The following is a 26,118-nucleotide window of genomic DNA, read 5'->3' as shown; positions in this document are numbered from 1 at the left end:
ATAGAAGGCCCGGAGGGTGGAGTCACATATACCAATCAACTCAGCTCGACGAATTGAGGTGATGTCTGTGTGTGTGTATGTATGTGTGTGTGTGTGTATGTATGTGTGTGTATGTGTGTGTACAAAAAAAACTCACATCACTTTTTGGCAGTAAATCTCAACCGATTTTAATGACCAACGGTTCATTCGACGCGGAATCTGGTCTCATTGTTTCCTATTCAAAATGGTTCGGATCGGTCCAGCCGTTCCGGAGTTATGGCCATTTAGGTGTTCCGGATCGGTACCCCAGGAAGGGGCCAGATATGAAAACGCTACAAACCCATTCATGCGACACATCAAACCACGGCACTTTCGAAAACATGATGAACGGTAAACAGGAAAATAGTCTCGGGCCATATCTGAACCGGTAGTGTTCCGGAACCGGTTCCGGGTGACTCGCCGGAAGTGGCCAAATATGAAAGTGAACCAAACCCTTCATGCGACACATCAAACAGCGGATTTTTCGATAACCTGATAAACAGTAGGCAGGAAAACATTCTCAGACCATATCTGAACCGGTAGTATTCCGGAACCGGTTCTGGGTGTTCCGCCGGAAGTGGCTAAATATGAAAGTGAACCAAACCCATGCATGCGATACATCAAACAGCGGCTTTTTCGATAGCCTGATGAACAGTAGGCAGGAAAATATTCTCGGACCATATCTGAACCGGTAGTGTTCCGGAACCGGTTCCGGGTGATCCGCCGGATGTGGCCAAATATGAATGTGAACCAAAGCCATACATGCGACACATCAAACAGCGGATTTTTCGATAACCTGATAAACAGTAGGCAGGAAAACATTCTCAGACCATATCTAAACCGGTAGTATTCCGGAACCGGTTCTGGGTGTTCCGCCGGAACTGGCTAAATATGAAAGTGAACCAAACCCATGCATGCGATACAACAAACAGCGGTTTTTTCGATAGCCTGATGAACAGTGAGCAGGGAAACATTCTCAGACCATATCTGAACCGGTAGTGTTACTGAACCGGTTCCAGATGTCACGCCGGAAGTAGCCAAGTATAAAAAATAACCAACCCCTTACATGCGGCGCATCAAATCGCAAGCTCTTCAGGCAACCTGATAAACGATTAATAAAAGAGAATACTTTCAGATCATATTTGGATCAACCGATAGAGTTCCGGAACCGGTTCCGGGTGTCCCGCTGGAAGTGGTCAAATGTAGTAGATATCAAAACCCATGCCTGCGGCACATTAAACAGCGGCTTTTTAAATAACGTGATGAACGATTAGTCAGAAAATAGACCACAACAAAGATCTTTATAAAGGCTACCGATAGTGTTCCAGGACCGATCTAGGGTGTCCAGCCGGAAGTGGCCAAATGCCAAAAAGAACCAAACCTATGCATGCGACACATCGAACCGCGGTCTTTTTTTAAACCATGAAGAACGATTAGCAAGAAAATAGGCTCAGACCACATTAGAGGCTACCGATAGTGATGCAAAACCAGCATTGGGTGCTTTCTAGGGTGCTTCGCAGGAACTTCAAAAATGAACAAAGTAAATGCAAGCGATAAATATGTGTAAGAAAACAAAATCTTGACTGAACGAAGGCCACATACATACAGACGTCTTACTCTACTCACTCTCCATCGTCCTTGTTTTCAACGGTTGAAACAAATATTAATCGTTGTTGCTCGTTTGACGTATACTCACTACCTACATCAAGCCGCAGTGAAACGCAACCTGATTAGCATTTGGCGATTATTTTTTCGTAACGATGAATATAATAGCAATATGTTACAAATGATATGTCTGTTTGTCTGTACTAAAGCAATCTCATCAAATCACTGAGGTGTAAAAATATACAGTAGGATAGGTCAACGTTATATGAGAAAATTATCGTATCAACCCCGGAGAAAGTTTTTTCAATCCTCTTTTCCGTCTAAAACTACTGGGAATTTTTTATGGGATTTAGTATGGGAAATTTCACTTGCTTGCATTTTTTGTCAAATTTTACATGAATTTTGTAACCTATGATAATAAAATATAGCCCAAAGTGTGAAGAAAAAACTATGTCGAAGACCGTAAAGCAGGGCTGCCCAACATACGGCCCGCGGAATCGATGAATGAAACTTGGCCCAAGGATTGAAATATTTGAAGATATTTCATATTTAAATAAAATTTAATATTAAAAATAAACTCAAAATAGGTAGTGTTTTGTTAAAAAATTTCAAAGATTGAAAAATTTAAATACATAAATTTAAAAATTTTAAACTTGAAAGGTACTGCCAAATTTGAAGCAGAATTTCAGCAAAATTTACTGAATTTCAGAAAAACGTTGCTGCTGAACAGCAGAGTTTACTGAACGAATCAGGAAAGTTTGCTGAATTTTAGCAAATTGTTTGCTGCAACCTGTAGTTCGGCAAAATTCAGAAAAAAAATATTCAGGGTGATTTTTGCATAAAATCAAGAATTCTTACTCACATTTATATGACCCAAATGATGTCAGTGTTGTGATTTGCCGTGAGAACGGGTAATCGGATGTACAAAATTTCACTGTTGCATTCGTGCTTTCGAAATTTGATGTCGAAATTTAATGTCTGGCCCGTCGACTGGTATGGAGCATCAATTGTGGCCCGTGGCCAGGAAAGGTTGGGCAGGCCTGCCGTAAAGTCATCTGTGATTGTGAAAGACGTTATATCATAGCTTGCAATTATCGTCTTGGTGTTGATCGGTCTTCAGTGATAGTGAAGGTGCTCAAGCAGTCAACTGAAAATTCTGATATTTTTCAGCCCAGTCTATACGTTTAACGTAACGTCGGAATATGTTCAATTAATAAATTTCCCAATTTTATTAAAATTATTGCTTTTCTAAATAAGGTATTCTCGGGATTCAGGAACAGTTCGCATTACGTCGACGGAAAGATCATGCTTCGGAATGATGGCCCTATCACAGAAACTAGCTAAACAAACAATAGTAGAAGATTCCAAAAACAGGGACCGAATTCTAAACCGCCCGATAGGTAGGCGATTGTCCTCATCACGACGGTTTCAAACCGAACGGACTCAATAAATACCAAAACTTTCGTATGACATTTTTAAGTAAGGCAAGGCCATCTTGACTAGGAAACCTTGACCGATTGAACCCTTGAAAAGGTCCCATACAGATCTAAACGTCGGAAAAATTCATAAACTAGTGTTTTCGATTCCCCCAAAAGACTGAAGCCAACATTCTGAAGCAAAATCATCCCAGCCGTATCCCAACCAAGGAAAGATCATGAGTACATGTTCGACGAGAAAGGCACTATCACCACTAGGTGGATTAATCTGGGTTTTTTCTGTGAAAGCTTCCTTTACGAAGTATTACTCGCTGTATCATACGGTACAATGAGAATGGATATATATTCGTAGGACAAATGGGAAGAATGCTTAAAAAAGGAATCAACAAACACCAGGAGGTGGGCAAACTTCCGTTAAGGCGCAAATGAGAATCGCATATTATCTAAAACTGAAAAAGCACTTTTATCCATATTGTCGAAAAAACTAACAAAACCAGCGTGTCCAATTGTCATAATTGACTAAATAAACAATCGGACATTCTTATTTTCTTCGATTTGTGGACCATTTTGGGAAAAAGTGCTTTTTTAGTTCTGAATAATTTGCTATTCTCAATTGAGCCTTAATCCGTCACCCATGATCAACGGCGTTAAATATGATGTGTAACCCTTTACTTCTCACTACTTTGAACGACTATTTCTACCTCGTACCTTCTTTTCGAATCCTCTAAACAGAATACCCTCTACGATTGAGTGTAATCAGTTTTATACTTGTTATTTCCGTCCTGTTTTGCTTATTCTTTGATTGACAGATAGTAAATAACTGACACTGAGTTACAAGTGGTAGCCGAAATACGCGTACAATACGCAAAACAGGGCAGAATTAAAAGGTACAAAATTCATTACACTCATTCGAAAATTAGTTTTATGCTTTAAAAAAAGTACTTGAACAAAAGTTATAGCAAATTGACTCAATTTTACGAAAACAATGTCAATCAAAGAGTTTTTGATTGTTTATCAACAGTTCCGCTATTGAAACAAGTAGTTAATAGTAGGAGTAACCTTATGAGATTATAATCATTTTCTAAAAATTATCGCATCATTCATTCAATTTAATTTGTTGAATTATTCAACATCAAATTTATGATAACACTGAATCAACAATTTGCCGCCATAATACTCGATTTGCAGCTGCAGCTCTCCAATGTCGGTCACGCGCAACCAGGGATGAGGAATGTCATAAAAATGTCATTTCGTTATTTGCTAATTTGACTGCACTTAGTCGGAAATGTTAATCGGCGACATCATTGATTATACATAACTAATCAGCGTTATAGAGTGGTGATGCATACGAACAGAAATTTTCACCTACAATGGTGTAAATAGTGAAATGTCATGACAGTTTGTTAACGAAATCCGCAACATTTTCCATCCCTGCGCCCCACGCTCGCCAGATCACGCTCCACCTGGTCCGTCCACCGTGCTCTCTGCGCTCCTTGCCTTTTTATACCAACCGGAGGGTTAGCAAACACCAAATTTGCAGGGTTGTTGTCCGGCATTCTTTCAACATGACCTGCCCAGGGTGATGGGTTCGTAAAGTGCAGCGAGCTCGTGGTTAATCCTTCTCCGCCACACACCGTTCTCCTGCACACTGCTGAAAATCGTCCTTAGCACGCCTCGCTCGAAAACTCCGAGTGCTTGCAGGTCCCCTCGAGCATGGTCCATGTCTCGTGTCCGTAGAGAACCACCGGTCTTACTAGCGTTTTGTACATGGTGCATTTGGTGCGTGGGTGAATCTTTTTCAACCGCAGTTTCTTCTGGAGCCCGTAGTAGCCCGACTTCCGCTGATGATGCGCCTCCGAATTTCACGGCTCACGTTGTTGTCAGTCGTCAGTAAGCATCCGAGGTAGACGAATGCCTCCACCACCTCGAAAGTATCCCCGTCTATCGTGTCGTAACATTACTACCCAGACGGATCCGGTCGTGTTCGGTTCCGCCTACCAGCATGTACTTTGTTTTTGAGGCATTCACCACCAGTCTGACATTTGCTGCTTCGCGTTTCAGGCGGGTGTACAGCTCTGCCACCGTTCCAAATGTTCTGGCAATAATGGCCATGTCGTCCACAAAGCACACAAATTGACCGGATTTTGTGAAAATCATTCCCCGGCTCGTCGCATCACACCTTCAAGAGCGATGTTGAAGAGTAGGCATGAGAGTCCATCACCTTGTCGCAGTCCCCGGCGAGATTCGAATTAACTGGATAGTTAACCAGAAACCCTTACGCAGTTTTGCTAAATTGATGGTTGATAAATCAGGACATTACTGTATTGCCGGAAATGTTTTTCATAACACATACCGGAAAATCTCTGATGAAAATACTTTCAGTTACTTTTTGCTGATAACCTGGAAATGTTAATGATCTAGGTTTAATCACAATTTAGTCAGAGCTCATTCGACCGGATGGCATATGGATAAACGACATTCGGCCCAATACGTGGACAATGCCTTGACGTGAAACATCACATAATACAAACATGGCTGCTACAATGGCCGGCTTGAACCTTACTGACGTTTTAAGTATTCACTTGTTGCCAAAATTGAAATGAGATTTCTTGATGTTTCTCCTTAACAGATTTCAGAAAGGTGTCTTCAAGATTATTATATTGTTGGGGCATTTTATATTCATTCGGGAGAATGTTACATTGGGGCGAATGACCTTCGGGCATTTGTCTTCCGGACGTTTTGAATGCCGGAGAATGTGACATAACTTCTTCTTCTTCTTTATGGCTTTAAGTCCCCACTGGGACTTGGCCTGCCTCGCTTCAACTTAGTGTTCTTTGAGCACTTTCACAGTTCTTAATTGAAGGGCATTCTTTGCCTGCCATTGCATGAATTTGTACATTGTGAGGCAAGTACAATGATACACTATGCCCAGAGTGTCGAGAAAAAATTTCCCGACTGGAACGGGAATCAAACCCGCCGTCTCCGGATTGGCGACCCATAGCCTTCACCACTAGGCTAACTGGAGATTGTGACATAACCAATTGGTGAATCACCAGAATGTTTTTGTCCTTCTGAAATGTTTTGCCAAAAACGACATTTTTCTATACGCTTTGGATCGAGAGATAAAGAAGTCCACCAAGCGACGAAATCGCCAACTCATCGGTGAATAACAATAATAATCTTGTCTTTCTGATAAAAATTGGCGAGGACAACCCCTTTGTATCTGCTTTCGTTACCGAGATAAAGAAGTCTAAATTTTTACTTGAAAACTAGCGCCACCAAGCGGTGAAATAACCAACTCATCGGTGAATGACAAGAATGATCTTGTCTTTTGAAAAAAAAATGTGAAGACAACACATTTCTATCTACTTTCGTTACCGAGATAGAGGAGTCAAAACTTTATTTGATAACTAACGCCACCTAGTGGCGAAATCACCAACTAATTGATGAATCCCCAGAATATTCTTGTCCTTCAGAACAACTTTGTCGAAGACGACACATTTCTATCTGCTTTGGACTCCAAGATAGAGAATTCTCTTAAGCCAAAGGCTTTACTTTATAACTATCGCCACCTAGCGACGAAATCACCAACTAATGGGTGAATAACAGGAATGATCTTGTCCTTCTGAACAACTTTGGCGAAGACGACACATTTCTCTATGCTTTCGTTGCCGAGATAGGTAAGTCTAAAATTTACTTGATAACTAGCGCCATCTAGCGGTGAAATCACCAACTAATTGGTGAATCATCAGAATATTATTGTCCTAAAATATATTAGAGCCCATTTAGATTAAAGGAAGAACACACATAGTATTTTTGGTGCGGTATTGGAAATTTGACTCATTTTTCTCTATATAGCTTAGTACTCAGATCGCAAGAAATGAGGTCAAGGAAAAAAGTGCATTTTTACCAAAGTAATTTTGACAATCGATCTTGAGAGAGAAAAAAGAAAAAAAATCGACGAAACTCTTTGTTTACCAATCTGACTGACTTGGAATGGAACCGGGACAATCGGCAAGAACAAGCGAACTCCCCTCCCAGGAGCAGGCATGAATCTACTGATCTGGACCATAGCAAACTGGAAGATTGACCAGCAATTCGAAGCGCTCCAGCTCTATTTGACCGGTGATATTCTGAGCGGGCCAACTGGCTGTTTGCTGCAACCAGACACGATTTGTTTTAGAAAATATCGCGCTGCTGGAAAAATGTGATTTTGAATTCGAAAAGGAATTGCTTCGGGTATTCGGAAAATCCACCAGAGCCTCCTCCAGGGATTCCTCCAGGAATTCCTCCGGGGATTCATCCTTAAAATCCTTCTAAACTTCCTCCAGGGGATCTTCCGGGAATTCCTCCGAGGATTCTTTCAGAAATTTATCTGAAGACTCCTTCAGAAATTCCTCCAGGAATTTCATCGGTGATTCCTCCAGGAATTCCCCGGGGATTCATCCATGAAATCCTTCTAAGATTCCTCCTGGGATTCTTCCGGGGATTCCTTCAGGAATTTCTCCAAGGATTCCTTCGGAGATTCCTCCAGGAATTCCTTCGGAGATTCATCTGTGAATTCCTTCGGAGATTCCTTCAGGAATTCCATCGGAGATTCCTCCGGGGTTTCTTCCAGAGATTCATCCATGGAAGCCTTCTAGGATTCCTCCAGGACTTTTTCCGGGGATTCCTTCAGAAATTGCTCCGGGGATGCCTTCAGAAATTCTTCCAGGGATCCCTTCAGAGATTCCTTCGAAAATTGCATCGAAGATTCTTCCGGGAATTCCATCGGAGATTCCTCCGAGGTTTCCTCCAGGAGTTCCTCCGGGGATTCCTCCAGGAATTTCTGCGGAGATTCCTCCAGGAATTCCTGCGAGGATTCCTCCAGGAATTCCTCCGGGGATTCCTCCAGGAATTCCTCCGGGGATTCCTCCAGGAATTCCTCCGGGGATTCCTCCAGGAATTCCTCCGGGGATTCCTCCAGGAATTCCTCCGGGGATTCCTCCAGGAATTCCTCCGGGGATTCCTCCAGGAATTCCTCCGGGGATTCCTCCAGGAATTCCTCCGGGGATTCCTCCAGGAATTCCTCCGGGGATTCCTCCAGGAATTCCTCCGGGGATTCCTCCAGGAATTCCTCCGGGGATTCCTCCAGGAATTCCTCCGGGGATTCCTCCAGGAATTCTTCCGGGGATTCCTCCAGGAATTCCTTCGGGGATTCCTCCGGGAATTCGTTCAGGAATTCATCCAGGAATTCTTCCAGCAATTCATAAAGCAATTCCTTCAGGAATTCATCCAGGAATTCCTCAAGGAATTCTTCCAGGAATTCTTCCAGGAGTTCCTCCATTAATTCTTCCAGGAGCTCCTTCAGGAATTCTTCCAGGAATTCCTCCAAGAATTCCTCCAGAAATTCCTCCAAGAATTCCTCCAGAAATTCTTCCAGGAATTCCTCCAAGAATTCCTCCAGGAATTCTTCCAGGAATTCCTCCAGGAATTCTTCCAGGAATTCCTCCAGGAATTCCTTCGGGGATTCCTCCAGGAATTCCTTCGGGGATTCCTCCAGGAATTCCTTCGGGGATTCCTCCAGGAATTCCTTCGGAGATTCCTCCAGGAATTCCTTCGGGGATTCCTCCAGGAATTCCTTCGGGGATTCCTCCAGGAATTCCTTCGGGGATTCCTCCAGGAATTCCTTCGGGGATTCCTCCAGGAATTCCTTCGGGGATTCCTCCAGGAATTCCTTCGGGGATTCCTCCAGGAATTCCTTCGGGGATTCCTCCAGGAATTCCTTCGGGGATTCCTCCAGGAATTCCTTCGGGGATTCCTCCAGGAATTCCTTCGGGGATTTCTCCAGGAATTCCTTCGGGGATTCCTCCAGGAATTCCTTCAGGGATTCCTCCAGGTATTTCTCCGGGGATTCCTACAGGAATTCCATCGGAGATTCCTCCGGGGTTTCTTCCAGAGATTTATCTATAGAAACCTTCTAGGATTCCTCCAGGACTTCTTCCGGGGATTCCTTCAGAAATTCTTCCGGGGATGCCTTCAGAAATTCTTCCAGGATCCCTTCGGAGATTACTCCGAAAATTGCATCGGAGATTCTTCCGGGAATTCCATCGGAGATTCCTCCGGGGTTTCCTCCAGGAATTCCTCCGGAGACTCCTCCAGGAATTTCTTCGAGTATTCCCCCAGGAATTCCTTTAGGGATTTCTCAACGAATTTCTCAAAATCCAATTTCTTCGGAGATTCGTCCAGGAATTCCTTCGGGTATTCCTCCAGGAATTCCTTTCGGGATTTCTCACCGAATTTCTTTGGAGACGCCTCAAATAATTCTTCCGTTGTTCAGGGAATTCCATCGGAAGTATCTCAAGTAATTTCTTCTGGGAATCCTCCAGAAATACCTTCTGCGAATCCTCCAGGAATTCCTGCGGGGATTCTTCCAGAAATCTTTTCGAGGATGTTTTCTGGAATTCCTTTTGGGATTTCTGCAGAAATCGCTTCTGGGATTTCTCCAGAAATTGCTTCTGGCGTTTTTAAAGAATTTTTTTCTGGATTTCTTTAGGTACTCCTTTCGGGATTTCTTCAGAAATTTCTTCAAGGATTTCCATCGGTGAATTTTACAAATAGTTTGGAATGCCAGGATGACATACTGGAAAAATTCCACGCAGAAATCATGGAGGAATATCAGGCAGAAGTCTTGGTAGAATTCAGGCCAGGATTAAGGATTGTGGGGGTCCGGGGCCAGAGCGGATGTGGAGGCCCGGATGTGGGGCCCGGCCCCCTTAGATCCAGCCCTGAGGAATCCCAAGAGAAATACCAGGATAAATTCCTGAAGGAATTGATAGATGATTCCCTTGAGGAATTTCTGGAGAATTCCCTGGAAAACTTCCCGAGAGAATCCCATTAAGGATTCTTTAAGGAATCTCTGGAGGAATAATCCTGGAAAAATCCTTGGAGGTATTCCCTTGAGAATCCCCGCAGAAATTCCTAAGGAATCCCTGGAGGAATTGAGGGAGGAATCCCTGGAGGAATTCCGGGAGGAATCCCTTGAGGACTTCCTGAAAGAATCCCATGAGGGATTTCTTATGGAATACCTGGAGGAATCTCTTGAAGAATCCCTAGAGGAATTCCTTGACAAATCCCTGGAAGAATTAAGGGAGGATTCCCTGGAGAAATTCCGGAAAGAATTTCTGGAAGACTTCCTCGAGGAATTCCATGAGGGATTTCTTCAGGAATTCCTGGAGAAATCTCTAGAGGAATTCCTGAAGAAATCCCTAGAGGAATTCCTGGAGAAATCCCAAAAGAAATTCCTGGAGAAATCTCTAGAGGAATTCCTGGAGAAATCCGTAGAGGAATTCCGGGAGAAATCTCTAGAAGAATTCCTGGAGAAATCCCTAGAGAAATTCCTGGAGAAATCCCTAGAAGAATTCCTAGAGAAATCTCTAAAGGAAATCCTGGAAAAATCCCTGGAGGAATACTTGGAGGAATTCTTGGAAGAATCTCTGGAGGAATTCCATGAGGAATCCTAGGGAAATCCCTGGAGGAATTCCAGGAGAAATTTCCGGAGGAACTCCTGGAGGAATCTCTGGAGGAATTCCTGGAGAAATTCCCGAAAGAATTCCTGGTGAAATTCCCGAATGAATTCATGGAGAAATTACTTGGAGGAATCCCCGAATAAATTCTTGGGAGAAACCCTGCAGGAATTCATGGAGGGATCCCTGGAGGAATCCCTGGAGAAATAACCGGAAGAAATCGTGGGGAAATTCCTGAAGGAATTCATGGAGGAACTACCTAAGGAATCCTTGGAGGAATCCCTGGAGGAATCCCTGGAGAAATTCCTGGAAGAATCCCTGGAGGAATTCCTGGAGGAATCCCTGGAGGAATCCCTGGAAGAATTCCAGGAGGAATTCCTGGAAGAATTCCTGGAGGAATTCCTTAAAGAATTCCTGGAGGAATTCCTGGAAGAATTCCTGGAGGAATTCCTGGAAGAATTCCTGGAGGAATTCCTGGAAGAATTCCTGGAGGAATTCCTGGAAGAATTCCTGGAGGAATTCCTGGAAGAATTCCTGGAGGAATTCCTGGAAGAATTCCTGGAGGAATTCCTGGAAGAATTCCTGGAGGAATTCCTGGAAGAATTCCTGGAGGAATTCCTGGAAGAATTCCTGGAGGAATTCCTGGAAGAATTCCTGGAGGAATTCCTGGAAGAATTCCTGGAGGAATTCCTGGAAGAATTCCTGGAGGAATTCCTGGAAGAATTCCTGGAGGAATTCCTGGAAGAATTCCTGGAGGAATTCCTGGAAGAATTCCTGGAGGAATTCCTGGAAGAATTCCTGAAGAAATTCCTGGAAGAATTCTTGAAGGAATTCCTGGAAGAATTCCTGAAGGAATTCCTGGAAGAATTCCTGAAGAAATTCCTGAAAGAATTCCTGGAGAAAATCCTGGAAGAATTCCTGGAGGAATCCCCGGAGGAATTCCTGGAGGAATCCCCGGAGGAATTCCTGGAGGAATCCCCGGAGGAATTCCTGGAGGAATCCCCGGAGGAATTCCTGGAGGAATCCCTGGAGGAATTCCTGGAGGAATCCCCGGAGGAATTCCTGGAGGAATCCCCGGAAGAATTCCTGGAGGAATCCCCGGAGGAATTCCTGGAGGAATCCCCGGAGGAATTCCTGGAGGAATCCCCGGAGGAATTCCTGGAGGAATCCCCGGAGGAATTCCTGGAGGAATCCCCGGAGGAATTCCTGGAGGAATCCCCGGAGGAATTCCTGGAGGAATCCCCGGAGGAATTCCTGGAGGAATCCCCGGAGGAATTCCTGGAGGAATCCCCGGAGGAATTCCTGGAGGAATCCCCGGAGGAATTCCTGGAGGAATCCCCGGAGGAATTCCTGGAGGAATCCCCGGAGGAATTCCTGGAGGAATCCCCGGAGGAATTCCTGGAGGAATCCCCGGAGGAATTCCTGGAGGAATCCCCGGAGGAATTCCTGGAGGAATCCCCGGAGGAATTCCTGGAGGAATCCCCGGAGGAATTCCTGGAGGAATCCCCGGAGGAATTCCTGGAGGAATCCCCGGAGGAATTCCTGGAGGAATCCCCGGAGGAATTCCTGGAGGAATCCCCGGAGGAATTCCTGGAGGAATCCCCGGAGGAATTCCTGGAGGAATTCCCGGAGGAATTCCCGGAGGAATCCCCGGAGGAATCCCCGGAGGAATTCCAGGAGGAATCCCCGGAGGGATTCCTGGAGAAATCCCTGGAGGAATCCCCGGAGGAATTCCTACAGGTACCTCCGCAGGAATTCCTGGAGAAATCTCTAGAGGAATTCCTGAAGAAATCCCTAGAGGAATTCCTGGAGAAATCCCAAAAGAAATTCCTGGAGAAATCTCTAAAGGAATTCCTGGAGAAATCCGTAGAGGAATTCCTGGAGAAATCTCTAGAAGAATTCCTGGAGAAATCCGTAGAGAAATTCCTGGAGAAATCCCTAGAAAAATTCCTAGAGAAATCTCTAAAGGAAATCCTGGAAAAATCCCTGGAGGAATACTTGGAGGAATTCTTGGAAGAATCTCTGGAGGAATTCCGGGAGGAATCCTGGGGGAAATCCCTGGAGGAATTCCTGGAGAAATTTCTGGAGGAACTCCTGGAGGAATCTCTGGAGAATTCCTGGAGAAATTCCCGAAAGAATTCCTGGTGAAATTCCCGAATGATTTCATGGAGAAATTACTTGGAGGAATCCCCGAATAAATTCTTGGGAGAAACCCTGCAGGAATTCATGGAGGGATCCCTGGAGGAATCCCTGGAGAAATTACCGGAAGAAATCGTGGTGAAATTCCTGAAGGAATTCATGGAGGAACTACCTAAGGAATCCTTGGAGGAATCCCTGGAGGAATTCCTGGAGGAATCCCTGGAGGAATTCCTGGAGGAATCCCTGGAGGAATCCCTGGAGAAATTCCTGGGAGAATACTTGGAGGAATTCCTGGAAGAATTTCTGGAGGATTTCTTGGAAGAATTCCTAGAAGAATTCCTGAAGGAGCTCCTGGAAGAATTTCTGGAGGAATTCCTGGATCAATTCCTGGGGGAATTCCTGGAAGAATTCCTGGAGGGATTCCTGGAAGAATTCCAGGAGGAATTCCTGTAAGAATTCCTGGAGGAATTCCTGTAAGAATTCCTGGAGGAATTCCTGGAAGAATTCCTGGAGGAATTCCTGGAAGAATTCCTGGAGGAATTCCTGGAAGAATTCCTGGAGGAATTCCTGGAAGAATTCCTGGAGGAATTCCTGGAAGAATTCCTGGAGGAATTCCTGGAAGAATTCCTGGAGGAATTCCTAGAAGAATTCCTGGAGGAATTCCTGGAAGAATTCCTGGAGGAATTCCTGGAAGAATTCCTGGAGGAATTCCTGGAAGAATTCCTGGAGGAATTCCTGGAAGAATTCCTGGAGGAATTCCTGGAAGAATTCCTGGAGGAATTCCTGGAAGAATTCCTGGAGGAATTCCTGGAAGAATTCCTGGAGGAATTCCTGGAAGAATTCCTGGAGGAATTCCTGGAAGAATTCCTGGAAGAATTGCTGGAGGAATTCCTGGAAGAATTGCTGGAGGAATTCCTGGAAGAATTCCTGGAGGAATTCCTGGAGGAATTCCTGGAGGAATTCCTGGAAGAATTCCTGGAGGAATTCCTGGAAGAATTCCTGGAGGAATTCTTGGAGGAATTCCTGGAGGAATCCCCGAAGGAATTCCTGAAAGAACCCCCGAAGGAATTCCTGAAGGAACCCCCGAAGGAATTCCTGAAGGAACCCCCGAAGGAATTCCTGAAGGAACCCCCGAAGGAATTCCTGAAGGAACCCCCGAAGGAATTCCTGGAGGAATCTCCGAAGGAATTCCTGGAGGAATCTCCGAAGGAATTCCTGGAAGAATCCCCGAAGGAATTCCTGGAGGAATTCCTGGAAGAGTTCCTGGAGAAATTCCTGGAAGAATTCCTGGATGAATTCCTTGAAGAACTCCTGGAGGAATTCTTGGAAGAATTCCTGGAGGAACTCCGGGAAGAATTCCTGGAGGAACTCCTGGAAGAATTTCTGGAGAAACTCCTGGAAGAATTCCTGGGGGAACTCCTGAAAGAATTTCTGGAGGAACTCCTGGAACAATTCCTGGAAGAATTCCTTGAGGAATTCCTGGATGAATTCCTGGAGGAATTGCTGAATGAATTGCTGGAAGAATTCCTGGATGAATTCCTGAACGAATTCCCGGAGGAATCCCCGAAGGAATTCCTGAAGGAACCCCCGAAGGAATTTCTGGAGGAATCCCCGAAGGAATTCCTGGAGGAATCCCCGAAGGAATTCCTGGAGGAATCCCCGAAGGAATTCCTGGAGGAATCCCCGAAGGAATTCCTGGAGGAATCCCCGAAGGAATTCCTGGAGGAATCCCCGAAGGAATACCTGGAGGAATCACCGATGGAATTCCTGGAGAAATCCCCGAAGGAATTCCTGGAGGAGTCACGAAGGAATTCCTGGAGGAATCCCCGAAGGAATTCCTGGAGGAATCTCTGAAGGAATTCCTGGAGGAATCTCCGAAGGAATTCCTGGAGAAACCCACATGGGAACTTCTACAGGAATCCCCAAAAGGAATTCCTGGAGATATCCCTGAAGGAATTTCAGTAGGAATCCCCGAGGAATTCCCCGGAGGAATTCTTGGAAGAATGCCCGGAGGAATCTTAGGAGAAATTATTACAAGAATACCCAGAGGAATTCTTGGAAGAATTTTCAGAGGAATTCCTGTAGGAATCTATGGATGAATTCCCGGAGGAACCCTTGGAGGAATCCCTGGAGAAATTCTTGGAAGAATCCCTGGAGGAATTCCTGATGGAATCCCTGGAGGAATTCCTGAAGCAATCTCTGGAGGAGTTCGTGGAGGAATTCCAGAAAGAATCTCCGGAGGCATTCCTGAAAGAATGCCCGGAGGAATTCTAGGATGATTTTTTTGAGGAATTACTGGAGCAATCCTCGGATGAATTCCTGGAGGAATTCCTGGAGGAATTCCTGGAAGAATCTTTGGAGGAATCCCTGATGGAAACAAACTCAAATACTGGTTTTGAAATCCTAGAAGCAAAATTAGGACGTAATCTCAGAAACTGCTGGAAATATTTGAAGGAATTGCTAAGAATTCACAACAGCTTTCGGAAAAAAATCAGGAAGAATCCCAAAAAGAAACTCCGGAGGAACTCTTGGAGGTTTGCCAGAAAGAGCTCCCGGAGGAATTCCCGTACTAATCACTAATCAACACCACTTCATTTTGAAAATAGTTGCTCCCCACACTCAATTTGTATGATTTGTAACAAGTTCCGGCGTCTCATCCAGTGGTCCATTCTAGCAACAGCTAACCGCAGTGTGCCGGTGATGGTTCCATAGAAATGTAGGCATTAGAATCCGGCAGAAACATCATCTAAAATCACACCAGCAGCAGCCGCTCTATGTTGTTTACATCTCGCACCTCGCACAAAATCCGAACAGCGCGAGGAACGTCACTTTTCCTTGCGGAATAATTGGTCAGGCTATTTTTCCCAAAAGAAAAATTGACAGCTGGCTTGATCGACACAATCATCACCACCCTTGTCACCATCATCATTGATCATCAAGTTCGTCGATTTTTTCGTTTCAGCTGAGTACCGCTCAAGAAATTTCGACAGAAAATCGTTTCTTGACCGTTTCTTGGCCTATCTTTTTACACAGTACTTACGAGGTGAGTATCACCCCTATGGGTGAAAATGTCAAATCATTATAACCTTTTTCAAAGTTTAAAAAGTACCTTTGTTTTGGAGAATTTTCAAGCAATAATATATTGTTGATAATCGTTCAAATTTTCATTTAATTCGGTTCACTGGTCTCTGAGATATGACAGCTCAAAAATTAGATGTCTGAAAAATAGTGTTCTACGAGAACGGTTCTAGCTTCGCGAAAGATTAACCAATTTAGCTCAAATTTGTACCAATGATACACATAATATATTATAATAGGTTAACAAACAGTCAAAATTTGAAAATTTTCGATGCACTCTATGAAAAGTTACAGCAAGTTTTTTTTTTTGAGAGAGAAAAAAGTTGCCTATCCCAAACATTTTGGCCACCCCCTGTATATACTGTCGAGCGAATGAGAATCAGGTTACGTCGGAGTGCGGATTTTATACCAAGAAAAATACATTTTTAAACAAATAAACCTAGCATATCTAATATAAAATTTACACTAAGCAGGGTATATTTTAACATTTAATGCATACAGTTTCAGTGTACAAAAGACAAAAAGTCGTATTACAGATGAAGGTTTGAAGGTTACAATATTCCATACAATATTTGCCAACCCACACTTACTACCTGTCTCATATTGAATTCGTTACTTGTATCAGTCCTTTTGAAGGCATCTCTCCGAACGGTAGAACTCTTCAGCAGCATTTCCGCTTCATATTACATTGTGATTCGGATTAAAGCTGTTACTCACTAGGGTGGATACCCTATCAATCCCCACCACCGTCGATCGCCAGGCTTAGACACATCCCAAATGTTAGCAATGCCACGATACAGACGAACACAACGAAACACAGATAGTGTGCATTGATTGGCATGCGGAACAATTTGGCCGACATGTTTAGCGACGAGGCATACAGTAGGACCGTGTTCAAATCCTCCGACGAAGTGTTCCGGTGCACGAACGGACGAATGCTGATCAGGTGCCCGCAGGTTTGCGTTTCACGACAGTATGCCGTCAGAGATGCCGCCTGGAACGGGAAAGGGATATAATTTGCTGATCAGAAAGGTTTTATAAAAACTTCTTGCAATTCTAGAGTCAATTAATAGATCGTATGATTAAAGCTGAGCAAATATATTTGACTCAATATATGTGATGCCTTGGGATATAGCCATAGCTGTAAGGCAGTGGTTATTCAGCATGGCCATGCTGGGATTCGATTTCCGGTCGGTCCAGGAACTTTTCGACTTCCTTGAGTGAGTATAGATTATCTTCATGCCTGCCACACTATATACAAAATCAAAATGGTCATTGGCAGAGGCAGCTCTCAGTTATTAACAGTGGAAATTTTTATAAAACACTAGCTGACAGTGGGGACGCTACGCCAAGAAGAAAAATAACATTTCCGGAACTCATTATTGTAGGGTAGCGAACCACTTAGGCAGCGGCCGGTATTTTGGGCACTCTTCTCTATAACTCAGTCAATTTCAAACCAATTGACTTGAAATTTTGTACACGGCTAGATACTATACGTATCTCATCGCGTTTCAAAAAATGTGTCAATTGGTTCAAAATTGGCTGAGTTATACCAGAAAAGTGCCCAAAATAGCACCACTGCCGAGATGGTTCCACTTCCCTTCCTGATACCATTTATAAACATATTTAAGCCATTCGTAATGTGTTACATCCGATGGATTCCCGCCAGTAAGCTTGTGAATGTTTATGAGCCATTTCGAAATAATTCAATAGGCTGCTCTGGCATTAAACCAGGATAACCCCTTTTTCATGCTTAAAATTCCGTCGTATGTCACGTCCGTACCCAGTTTTGGCTATTATGACCCTTTCGCAACTTTGAGCAGCACCATCATACTCTGAGACATGTCAACCGTGTCGTTGGGAAACTTTGTGTGTAGTTCCTACTCAGATCTGAGATCTAGTGAAATAGTGTGAAAATTGAATCTCCTCCAACAAAAAAGGCCCATATCTTACACAACCTCGTGAAATGCGTCTCGGTAGAGTGTGTGCAAACTTGCTGGAGATTTATTATCATCCCATGCATACGCATAAAAAGCAAGGCAGATACGTGATCCAGCCTCGTCGTTCGTTACTTTTCAGCACCGTCCAAGCGCATAAGCCGAACTAAATGCCGGATGTGCCCGGCCTGGACGGAGACGGAGAAAGTGGCCTTCATCCACTACTGTTGGCAGGAGTCTGATATAAGCATAGCTTCTGCTGGAGTGGCATACTGACCTTCTCGTTTGGTCCCCTATCACACTTTTACCATTTTTGCGGTTGATGAGCCATGGCTCGGCATAGGTGGTGGCCAGACGACGACGGATCTCTTCGTTGATGTCATCACGTGGAAAAGCGGTAGCTACGTGGCTAACCAACCCACCGTTGACTAACGTAATCTGCAGGTGTGTGCGGAGGCACCTGGTTGGCAAAAGCTCAACTGGGCTGCGTGTGGTGGCGCGACTTCTCAGACAGAAGAGCTAATGCCTGTATCCACAGAAGACCGTGTTCGGTCATCCATCCACTCGTACAATCATTTGTCACCGGGTGCGGAACAGTGGGATGAATTAGAGTTAATATTGGACACTTTAATTTAAGTTTAAAACTGTGAAACACCTCGGCTAGTTCCAGAAGCACGTTCTCCTCCAAACTGTACAAATGGACATGTGGAAGCTTGTCAGTTTATGTTACAATGCCTGTCGGGGAGCGACCCGAGCTGCTTTCAGTGGACTGTATTTTTGTTTGGAAGTCCCTTGCCCGACATCGCAGTTATGCCTACTGGCCCGTCCTGGCCAGTTCCGTCCGATTGGTCACAATAAAACACTTAGTTTGACTTAAAACCAACATTTAATTACTCATACTATATTTACAGGACCATACAAATTGACTAAAGGTAAATTACGACACAACACTTATGGTAGTCCAAATCCTACTGATTACAATATTAAAAATGCCTGCTTAAGATTATCTTCGCTGCTGGTGATTGCCGAAGGTTCCCGATGTCATCAATTGTTCCTCGTTACTTTAGGGGGTTTACAGTGCCTTCCAAAATAACACTAGTTTACAAAATAAAACGAAAGTCGTGAACTTCTGTCAACGACCAAAATTTTTGAAGCACAATTTAGTACTGATTTCGAAACCGTGCTTCAAAAATTTTTAAGTAGAGCACTTTTTGAGTATTAGCTCAATATCGAGTTTTACAACTTTTAAAAATATGGAATTTACTAAAATTTCAATAACTTGCGTTTTGTTCAACCAATTTCAAATATTTTTCCATAAATTAAAAGCTGAATACAATACCATTCGATCATCTGAATGCAGGTTTTGCGTCAGATTGATAAAATTCAAGATATTGGCGAGTTTTAGGGACGATATCCTTAAATTTTTGCCAAAGTTCCAAAAATATATGGAGAAATGTATTTTTTCAATAAGAAAAAAACAATCTAAAAATTCTTTCTCAACGTTTATTTGACATATCATATGTAGGCGAGTTACAGTAAAAAATTCAGTTCAATCGTAGCATTGATTACGGAGAATGAGATGTGTGAAGTGAGCGACGTTGCTTAAAAATAGAACAAAAATCGATTTCAAATCATCAACCTTGTATGGAAAGTCGAAAAAATTTCCGCTCTACTGTATTTTTTTTCCTTCGCGTTTTCGAACTCAGGGCATGATTCTACACCAAAAATGATCATCAGCTCACCGAGTTCAAAAATGCTGTAAACTAGTGTAATGAGGCATGCTACTCTCCAACAATGCCTAACATGCTAAGAAGCTCTAAGAACCAGAAACCTAAAGTAATTGGTAGGAAAGTATTCACACAATGTGAGGCTATACAGCTTTACGAATATTTCCCCGTTTCAAGTCACATATCTACAGAGATAAAAAAATGAAACATATGTCATAGAAATTTAATTGAATTACATATAGGTACAGACGATATACAAAATGACGAAGATAGGCAATATTTTGACTTTGCAAAAAATTGTCAAATAGATGTCACTTTTTGAAAAGTTCATCAAAATATTTCAATTTTTTACTGTAGGTTCATCAAATAGCTATGTATGAGTGGTCCAAACTTGGAAAATATCGAGCTATTAGGGTAGTGAACGTATTTTGACCCGGGGCAGGTATTTTGGCCCACCTTGGGAATTTTATTACATTTATCATATAATCTCTACAAAATCTTGGCAAATTATTATTGGAACTTCGAAATTAAAAAAAAATCAAGAAAACGATATAATTGGCCGATAGCTAACTTTGAGTTGCTATATCTCCAGATTCCCGGAACCGAATGCAATGAAATTTTGAGTATTAACGACTAATATAATGAGCTATCGAAAACTTTTGACTGAACTTAAAATTCTTAACACGGAAGAAAATTATAACAATTAGATTATTTTTACCATATAGCACCACATTATCTTAAACTTTTCGAAATTCAAGATGGTAACTATAGTTCATTTAAATTCCTTGTCGACTCGAGCCTCTGCCTTGCGTCGATATTCGTCGAGAAAGTGTCCCACATTGAAGTTTGAGTTCGTCCGTGCTAGCACAAAATATAAGAAATATAACAGTTTCTAGTATGCTAAATATGCCCAGCGCACGCAAAGGGATCTAAAACAAAATCCTAAGCGTTTTTGGAACGTAAGGAGCATGGATTGGCCTGCAATATGTACTACGGCAATAGAACGGCGACGTCTCTGGAAGAAATGTGTGACCTGTTTGTCGACCACTTTCTAACAGCTTTCGAGTCTGCTGATCTAACTACCCAGTCTGGAGCACTGCGTGATGTCCCAAGGAATACCATTAACCTAGATGTAACATCATTTGCAGAGGATGACATAGTTGCTGCAACAAGAAAGCTCAAATCATCCTTCACTCCTGGTCTAGACGGTATCGGTGATTTTGAAGAAGTGTGGACAATCCTTAGCTTACGAATTATCGAGGAGTGACGTCATTATGTGCCGGATCGAAGTTATTTGAAATTTTAATCAATGGTACCCTATTTAATGCCGTGAAGAACTACACCCTTAAACGAAAGTACACAGCGAATGAGTAACTTGCGAAAAGACAAAGGATTTTTCACTCATATTTGCGTACGACTGGATCAGCACAAAAAATGTGCTGATCCGGTGTTACACAAATTTGCGTAAAATTTCACACAAGTTTGCATGAAATCTTTTGTCTTTTCGATCGCTGCGTGAAAGTTACTCCTTGCTCTGTGTACATCGATCTTTCCGTGTACATCTCTCAAGATCAGCATGGATTCTTTTCTGGGAGATCTACAACAACAAATCTGGTTGAATTCACATCGTACTGTTTAAAAAACATGCAATCCGGAGCACAAGTTGATGCAGTCTACACCGAACTAAAAGCCGCTTTCGATCGTGTTAATCATCAACTGCTGCTAGACAAGATGGACCATTTGGGCGCTCCTAGTAAATTTGTTTGAAGTCATACTTGGCAGATCGTCGTCTATGGGTCAAACTAGGAGCCACTGTTTCAGCAACCTTCCAGAACAGCTCAGGAGTCCCACAAGGAAGCAACCTTGGCCCCCTCTTGTTAGCTATATTTTTCAACGATGTATGCAACATCCTGCCTGCTGGGTGCAGACTAGTGTACGCGGATGACCTGTTTCTGGTTGTGAGATCATTAAAGGACTGTAGAATGCTTCAAGCAATGATAGAGTCATTTGAGAATTGGTGCTACCGTAAGGGAACGTTCTAAATTAACGTCCAACATTTGGGGGAGGGGGGGGGGTCTAGAAAAGTGTGACAGTACGTGTATTAGGTATAGGAAAATAGCGTGACAGAGGGGGGCGGGGGGGGGGGCTCTAAAAATCCCAAAAAAATGATGGATGTAATATTTGAATCTTCCCTAATCTTCTGACAATTAGTGTTGCGAAGTGTATGGGGATAACTTTTAGTCGTAAGAAGCAGCCGCTAGTGGGTGATTACCGCATTAGAAATCAACCATTACAGCGAGTAGCAACAGTGAAGGATCTGGGAGTTTTATAGGATTCAAAACTTCTTTTTAACGAACACTATTTAGCTATGCTCACTAAAGCGAATCGAGCCTTAGGAATGATTTTTAAATTCACCAAAGAGTTCAAGGACCCTTATTGCCTCAGTTCTTTATATTATTCATTGGTACGTTATGTACTTGAATCCGCGGCTATAGTTTGGTGTCCGTCGTCTCAAACGTGGAATAATAGAATCGAGTCTGTGCAACGTAAGTTTATAAGGTTTGCATTGTGTCTATTACCGTGGGACAACCCAATGAACCTTCCGCCTTATCAAAATCTGTGCCGTTTACTCGCAATGGACACGCTCGAAAAAAGAAGAAACATTATGAAGGCTATGTTTATAGCCAAATTGTTAACAGGGAAAACCGATGCACCGAACATATTATGCCGAATTGACCTAAATGCTCCTCCAAGAACGTTACGAAATGTAAGTTTTATTCGATCGTAGTTCCACCGCACCGATTACGGCTTAAATGAGCCAATTGGGTTGTTTAGTGAACAAAATATTGCTATTTTCTATAGCCTAATCGAAAGAGTACATTATTCTGAGTATAACGTGATTTTATTGAATTCCAATATCTTCGTTTTGATGGTTAAATTAATAAACCAGTTTTAATGTTCGTGGATAGAATGACAGTTCAATCGATAAAATGACAGCTGGACCCGAACAAAAAAATTTCCCCATACAAATTTTAAAGGCGCTTTAAAAATAGTTCCCGGACTCCAAAAATAATGAAATTTTGGATTTCAACTATTTTTTAGGCGAAGAATTATGAAATAATCCGGATACCCCTAAAGAACCCAATTAAGGCAATGTGTGACGTTTTCAATGTTAATTACCATTTATTTGATTTTAATATCTCGACAAATATTTTTAAAAGTCGATTAATTACTTCTGGTAATTTATAGTACATAAGGTTTTCATGTAGACATAATGTTGTCCGATGGAAGTAATACAAATACAAAAACAAATACAAACTTATAGTTTTTTAAAAGATTTATGTTAGAGTGACCCGTTTCTCGTAAATACTTTGTTCCGAGCACTTTTAGAATTATCAACGATGCATATTTTTTCGGATCAGCCAAAAACTCACAATTTTGTCAAAGACGCCAAGTTTGTATCTCATAGATTTTCAAAGTTACAACTGCTTTTCCGTGAAAAATAATTGTATTTTCAAAATTCAAAAAAATGCTTCAAACAAAAAGGTACCTATAGTTTTGTCACCATAAATAAAACGATAAAACGAGTACGATCTTTCCAATGCAACCGAGAGATTGAAAATCCATTTGTTCTTTTTAGAGATATGTATGACTTTTTGAAAAAAAAGTGATTTTTCGAAGAAAAATGCCAATATTTTTTTGATCATGAGAGTTAGAACATTGAGCTCTCTGGAAAAAAAAATATGCGTCGTTGATAGTTCTAAAAGTGCTCGGAACAATGTGTTCACGAGAAACAAACGAATTAAAAGTTATTTAAAGAAAATTGAATTTCAAGGATCATCTTAACATGATTCTTCTAAAAAAATATAAGTTATGAACCATAAGAGATAGAATAATGGTTTGTTCGGCAAACTTGCTCCAAATAAGTTCTTCTACAACTTTGTAGAACATTTTGTAAACGTACATGAAACTATTGAAAAGCAGATGATTGGATTAGCTAGAGGGTCCACCCTAATTTCACAATAACAAGAAAAAAGGTCGAAAAATAAGAAGAAACTTTCCCAAAAACACTATGTATCTAAAACTTCAGGTTTAGGCACAAACATTTTTGTCTACGTAAATACGGCTCTGGGTCTGGACCCGTTGTACAATGGCCATAAGACAAAGTGGCTAAAACAAACAGTAAACAATTTATGCTTAATTCGATGAAAAACCAGGCCATACTAATCCAGAGCCATGTAGTTTCACATACTAGATGAAATAATCACATATATAAAAGGCTGATACAAATTTTATTTTGACTTTTTGTCTCCCCCCCCTTCAAACATTTTTGGCTGGATTTTGCATTTTGAGGGGGCAGATAAAAAATATTTATCAAAATATCGCAACTTGCCAAAAATTCTTTAACAAATCCGATGAGTTTTTAATGTTTTTTTTCTGATTTTATGCTTTATTATTTTTATCCCCCCCTCGACCAGCCAGAGTGGTAGAACAAAAAGTGAAATAAATATTTGTAACGGCCTAAGATGATATTGTAGAGAAAATTAAAATTTTTGTTTTATCAGATATGAAATTTAGCGACCTGTGTAATTTTCAGAGGTTTGAAAATGTTGACTGTCTGCAGCTTTCTGCAGCAACCATTTCAAATTATTTTTTTTTTATAAAATTAGCCTGTTAGAGATCATGGACTGTTGAAACATAGATTGGTTAACGTCAAATGGGCGAACATGAGGGTTGAAGTTGAAAAAACCCTTTCGCATTTTTTCCTGTCGCATACTGTAGAATAGCACCATATTCTGGAAGTAGCTCTCCAGTATCCGGCGTAAGCTATCCGGGACTCCTAGGTGGTGAATGACGCATTCAATGGCGGCCCAGCTGACGCTATTGAACGCAATCTTCACAGCCAACGTGACTACCGCGCAGTAACGAATTCCTGTACGCTTTTTTCTGGAGCGCTATCTCGGCCGTTTCAGTTACAGCCTTAATAGCGTCCACCGTCGATCGGCCTTTCCGGAAGCCAAACTGGTTATCCGAGAGCCCAGAGTCGTCTGGTTTCTCGGTATAGACCATTAACCTCATCAGAATGATTCGTTACAACAGTTTCCCGGAGGTGTCCAAAAGACAGATAGGTCTGTATGCCGACGGGTCGCCGGGTGGCTTCCCGTGTTTGGGCAACAGATCCAATCTTTGCTTTTCCCACCTCTCCGGAAATTTGCCTGTGTCCAGGCACATCTGCATAGCCATTCTAAACATATCAGGGCAGCCTCGATGGCCGACTTGATGGCTACCGTCGGGATACCATCCGGACTCAGAGCCTTGTTCAACTTGAGTGACTTCGCTATTACGATGAGATCATCATTCGTCACTGGGGCTACCTCCCCTTGATTGGTTCGGCCAGGGGTGTGGCAGCCCATGATTTGATATGGTGGCGCAGGAACAGCGTTTCCACGATCCTCTGCAGCATCTCGGGTGAGCGTTCCGGGGGTGCTGACGCTGCTTACGTTTTGGCCATGACTATTCTCTGTGGGCTGCCTGATGGCAGAGATTTTCGAAGCACGCTCGTTTTCGTGTTTTAATCTCTCTCAGTGCCAGTTTAGCCGCTCTGTAGGCCTCACCTCTTTCCGCTTTACCCTCATCGGTACGAGCTCTTGCATTTGCCTCCTAGCTCTAAGGCAGGACGCTCTGAGCTCTGCGATTTCTGGAAACCGCCAGTCTACCGGTTTCCGTCCATTTTTGGGTAGCGCGCGCCTAGGCATCGCGGCATCGCACGCACGGCTTAGAGTTCCGACTAGATCTTCAATGGACAGTTCGTCGGTGTTATCCTCTATGAGCAGTCTTTCGACAAATGACGCTCTTTCGAAGCGCGAGGTCAGCCATCCTCGATGACTGTCGATGACCTTCGCCTGCGTCCTCCACCATGTTCCACCCTATATCGTACCGCAAGGTGGTCACTACGTGTACCCCTCGTCGACCCTCCAGTCTGAGCTAGGGTTTAGACCCGGGCTCCAGAAGGTCACGTCAATGATAGACTCTGCATCGTTCCTGCTGTAGGCCATATTTTCACCAGGTTCAGTCTCGCCATGGCTTCGAGTAGCGTCCAGCCTCACGCGTTAGTCGATCGGCTACCCCACTCGATCGCCCAGGTGTTGAAGTCTCCGCCGATGACCACAGGACTCAGACTAGCGCGTTGCTAACGCATCCAGCATTGCTGAGAACTGGTCCATCGGCCACCTGGGTAGGGCATAACAACTATAGAAATACACTGCATTGATCTTCGCTATTGCGAAGCCCTCGTGCGACCTGGAAATTATTTCCTGGATCGGGAAATGACCGATTGTACAGATCGCCGCTAGCTTAGCCTTATCCGCTACCCAATTTCCGTTATCAGGTGGGATGCGGTAGGGGTCAGCTAGCAGGGCGATGTCTGTACTTGACTCCGAGACTGACTGCCCAGCAACTGCTGCGCAGCTTCACAGTGGTTCAGGTTTAGATGTGTAACCTGCATTATCGTTTCGAACTTCGACCTCCTCGCGTGCCTGGACATTTCGGCCCACCCGTCGTGTGGCCCTTGTTCGCCGTGCAAATCAAGCATTTTGGCGCTGAGTTGCACTCCCTGGCGAAATGACCTTCTACTTTACACTTCCTGCAGAGTTCACTCCGATCAGGGCCTTTG

The 26,118-nt window shown here is 43.0% G+C and overlaps 1 protein-coding gene across 4 annotated transcripts in view; it reads right to left on the bottom strand.

The window, feature by feature from the left end:
* Window positions 1–52: 52 nt before the first annotated feature.
* Window positions 53–26,118, bottom strand: part of LOC109414804 (uncharacterized) — a 240,542-nt gene continuing 214,476 nt past the window's right edge. For all 4 annotated transcript variants that reach the window (XM_062842148.1, XM_062842150.1, XM_062842147.1 and 1 more), the window contains 2 exons: window positions 15,758–16,775; window positions 53–6,909 (listed from right to left, as the gene is read on the bottom strand). In XM_062842148.1, coding sequence (XP_062698132.1) covers window positions 16,515–16,775 — 261 coding nt within the window. In that variant the 3' untranslated portion in view covers window positions 53–6,909; window positions 15,758–16,514. The remainder of the gene's footprint in view (window positions 6,910–15,757; window positions 16,776–26,118) is intronic.

Source organism: Aedes albopictus, chromosome 3 (assembly GCF_035046485.1).
Source record: "Aedes albopictus strain Foshan chromosome 3, AalbF5, whole genome shotgun sequence".
NCBI classification, from domain to species: Eukaryota; Metazoa; Arthropoda; class Insecta; order Diptera; family Culicidae; genus Aedes; species Aedes albopictus.
This window is presented reverse-complemented; position numbering and strand designations above follow the sequence as displayed.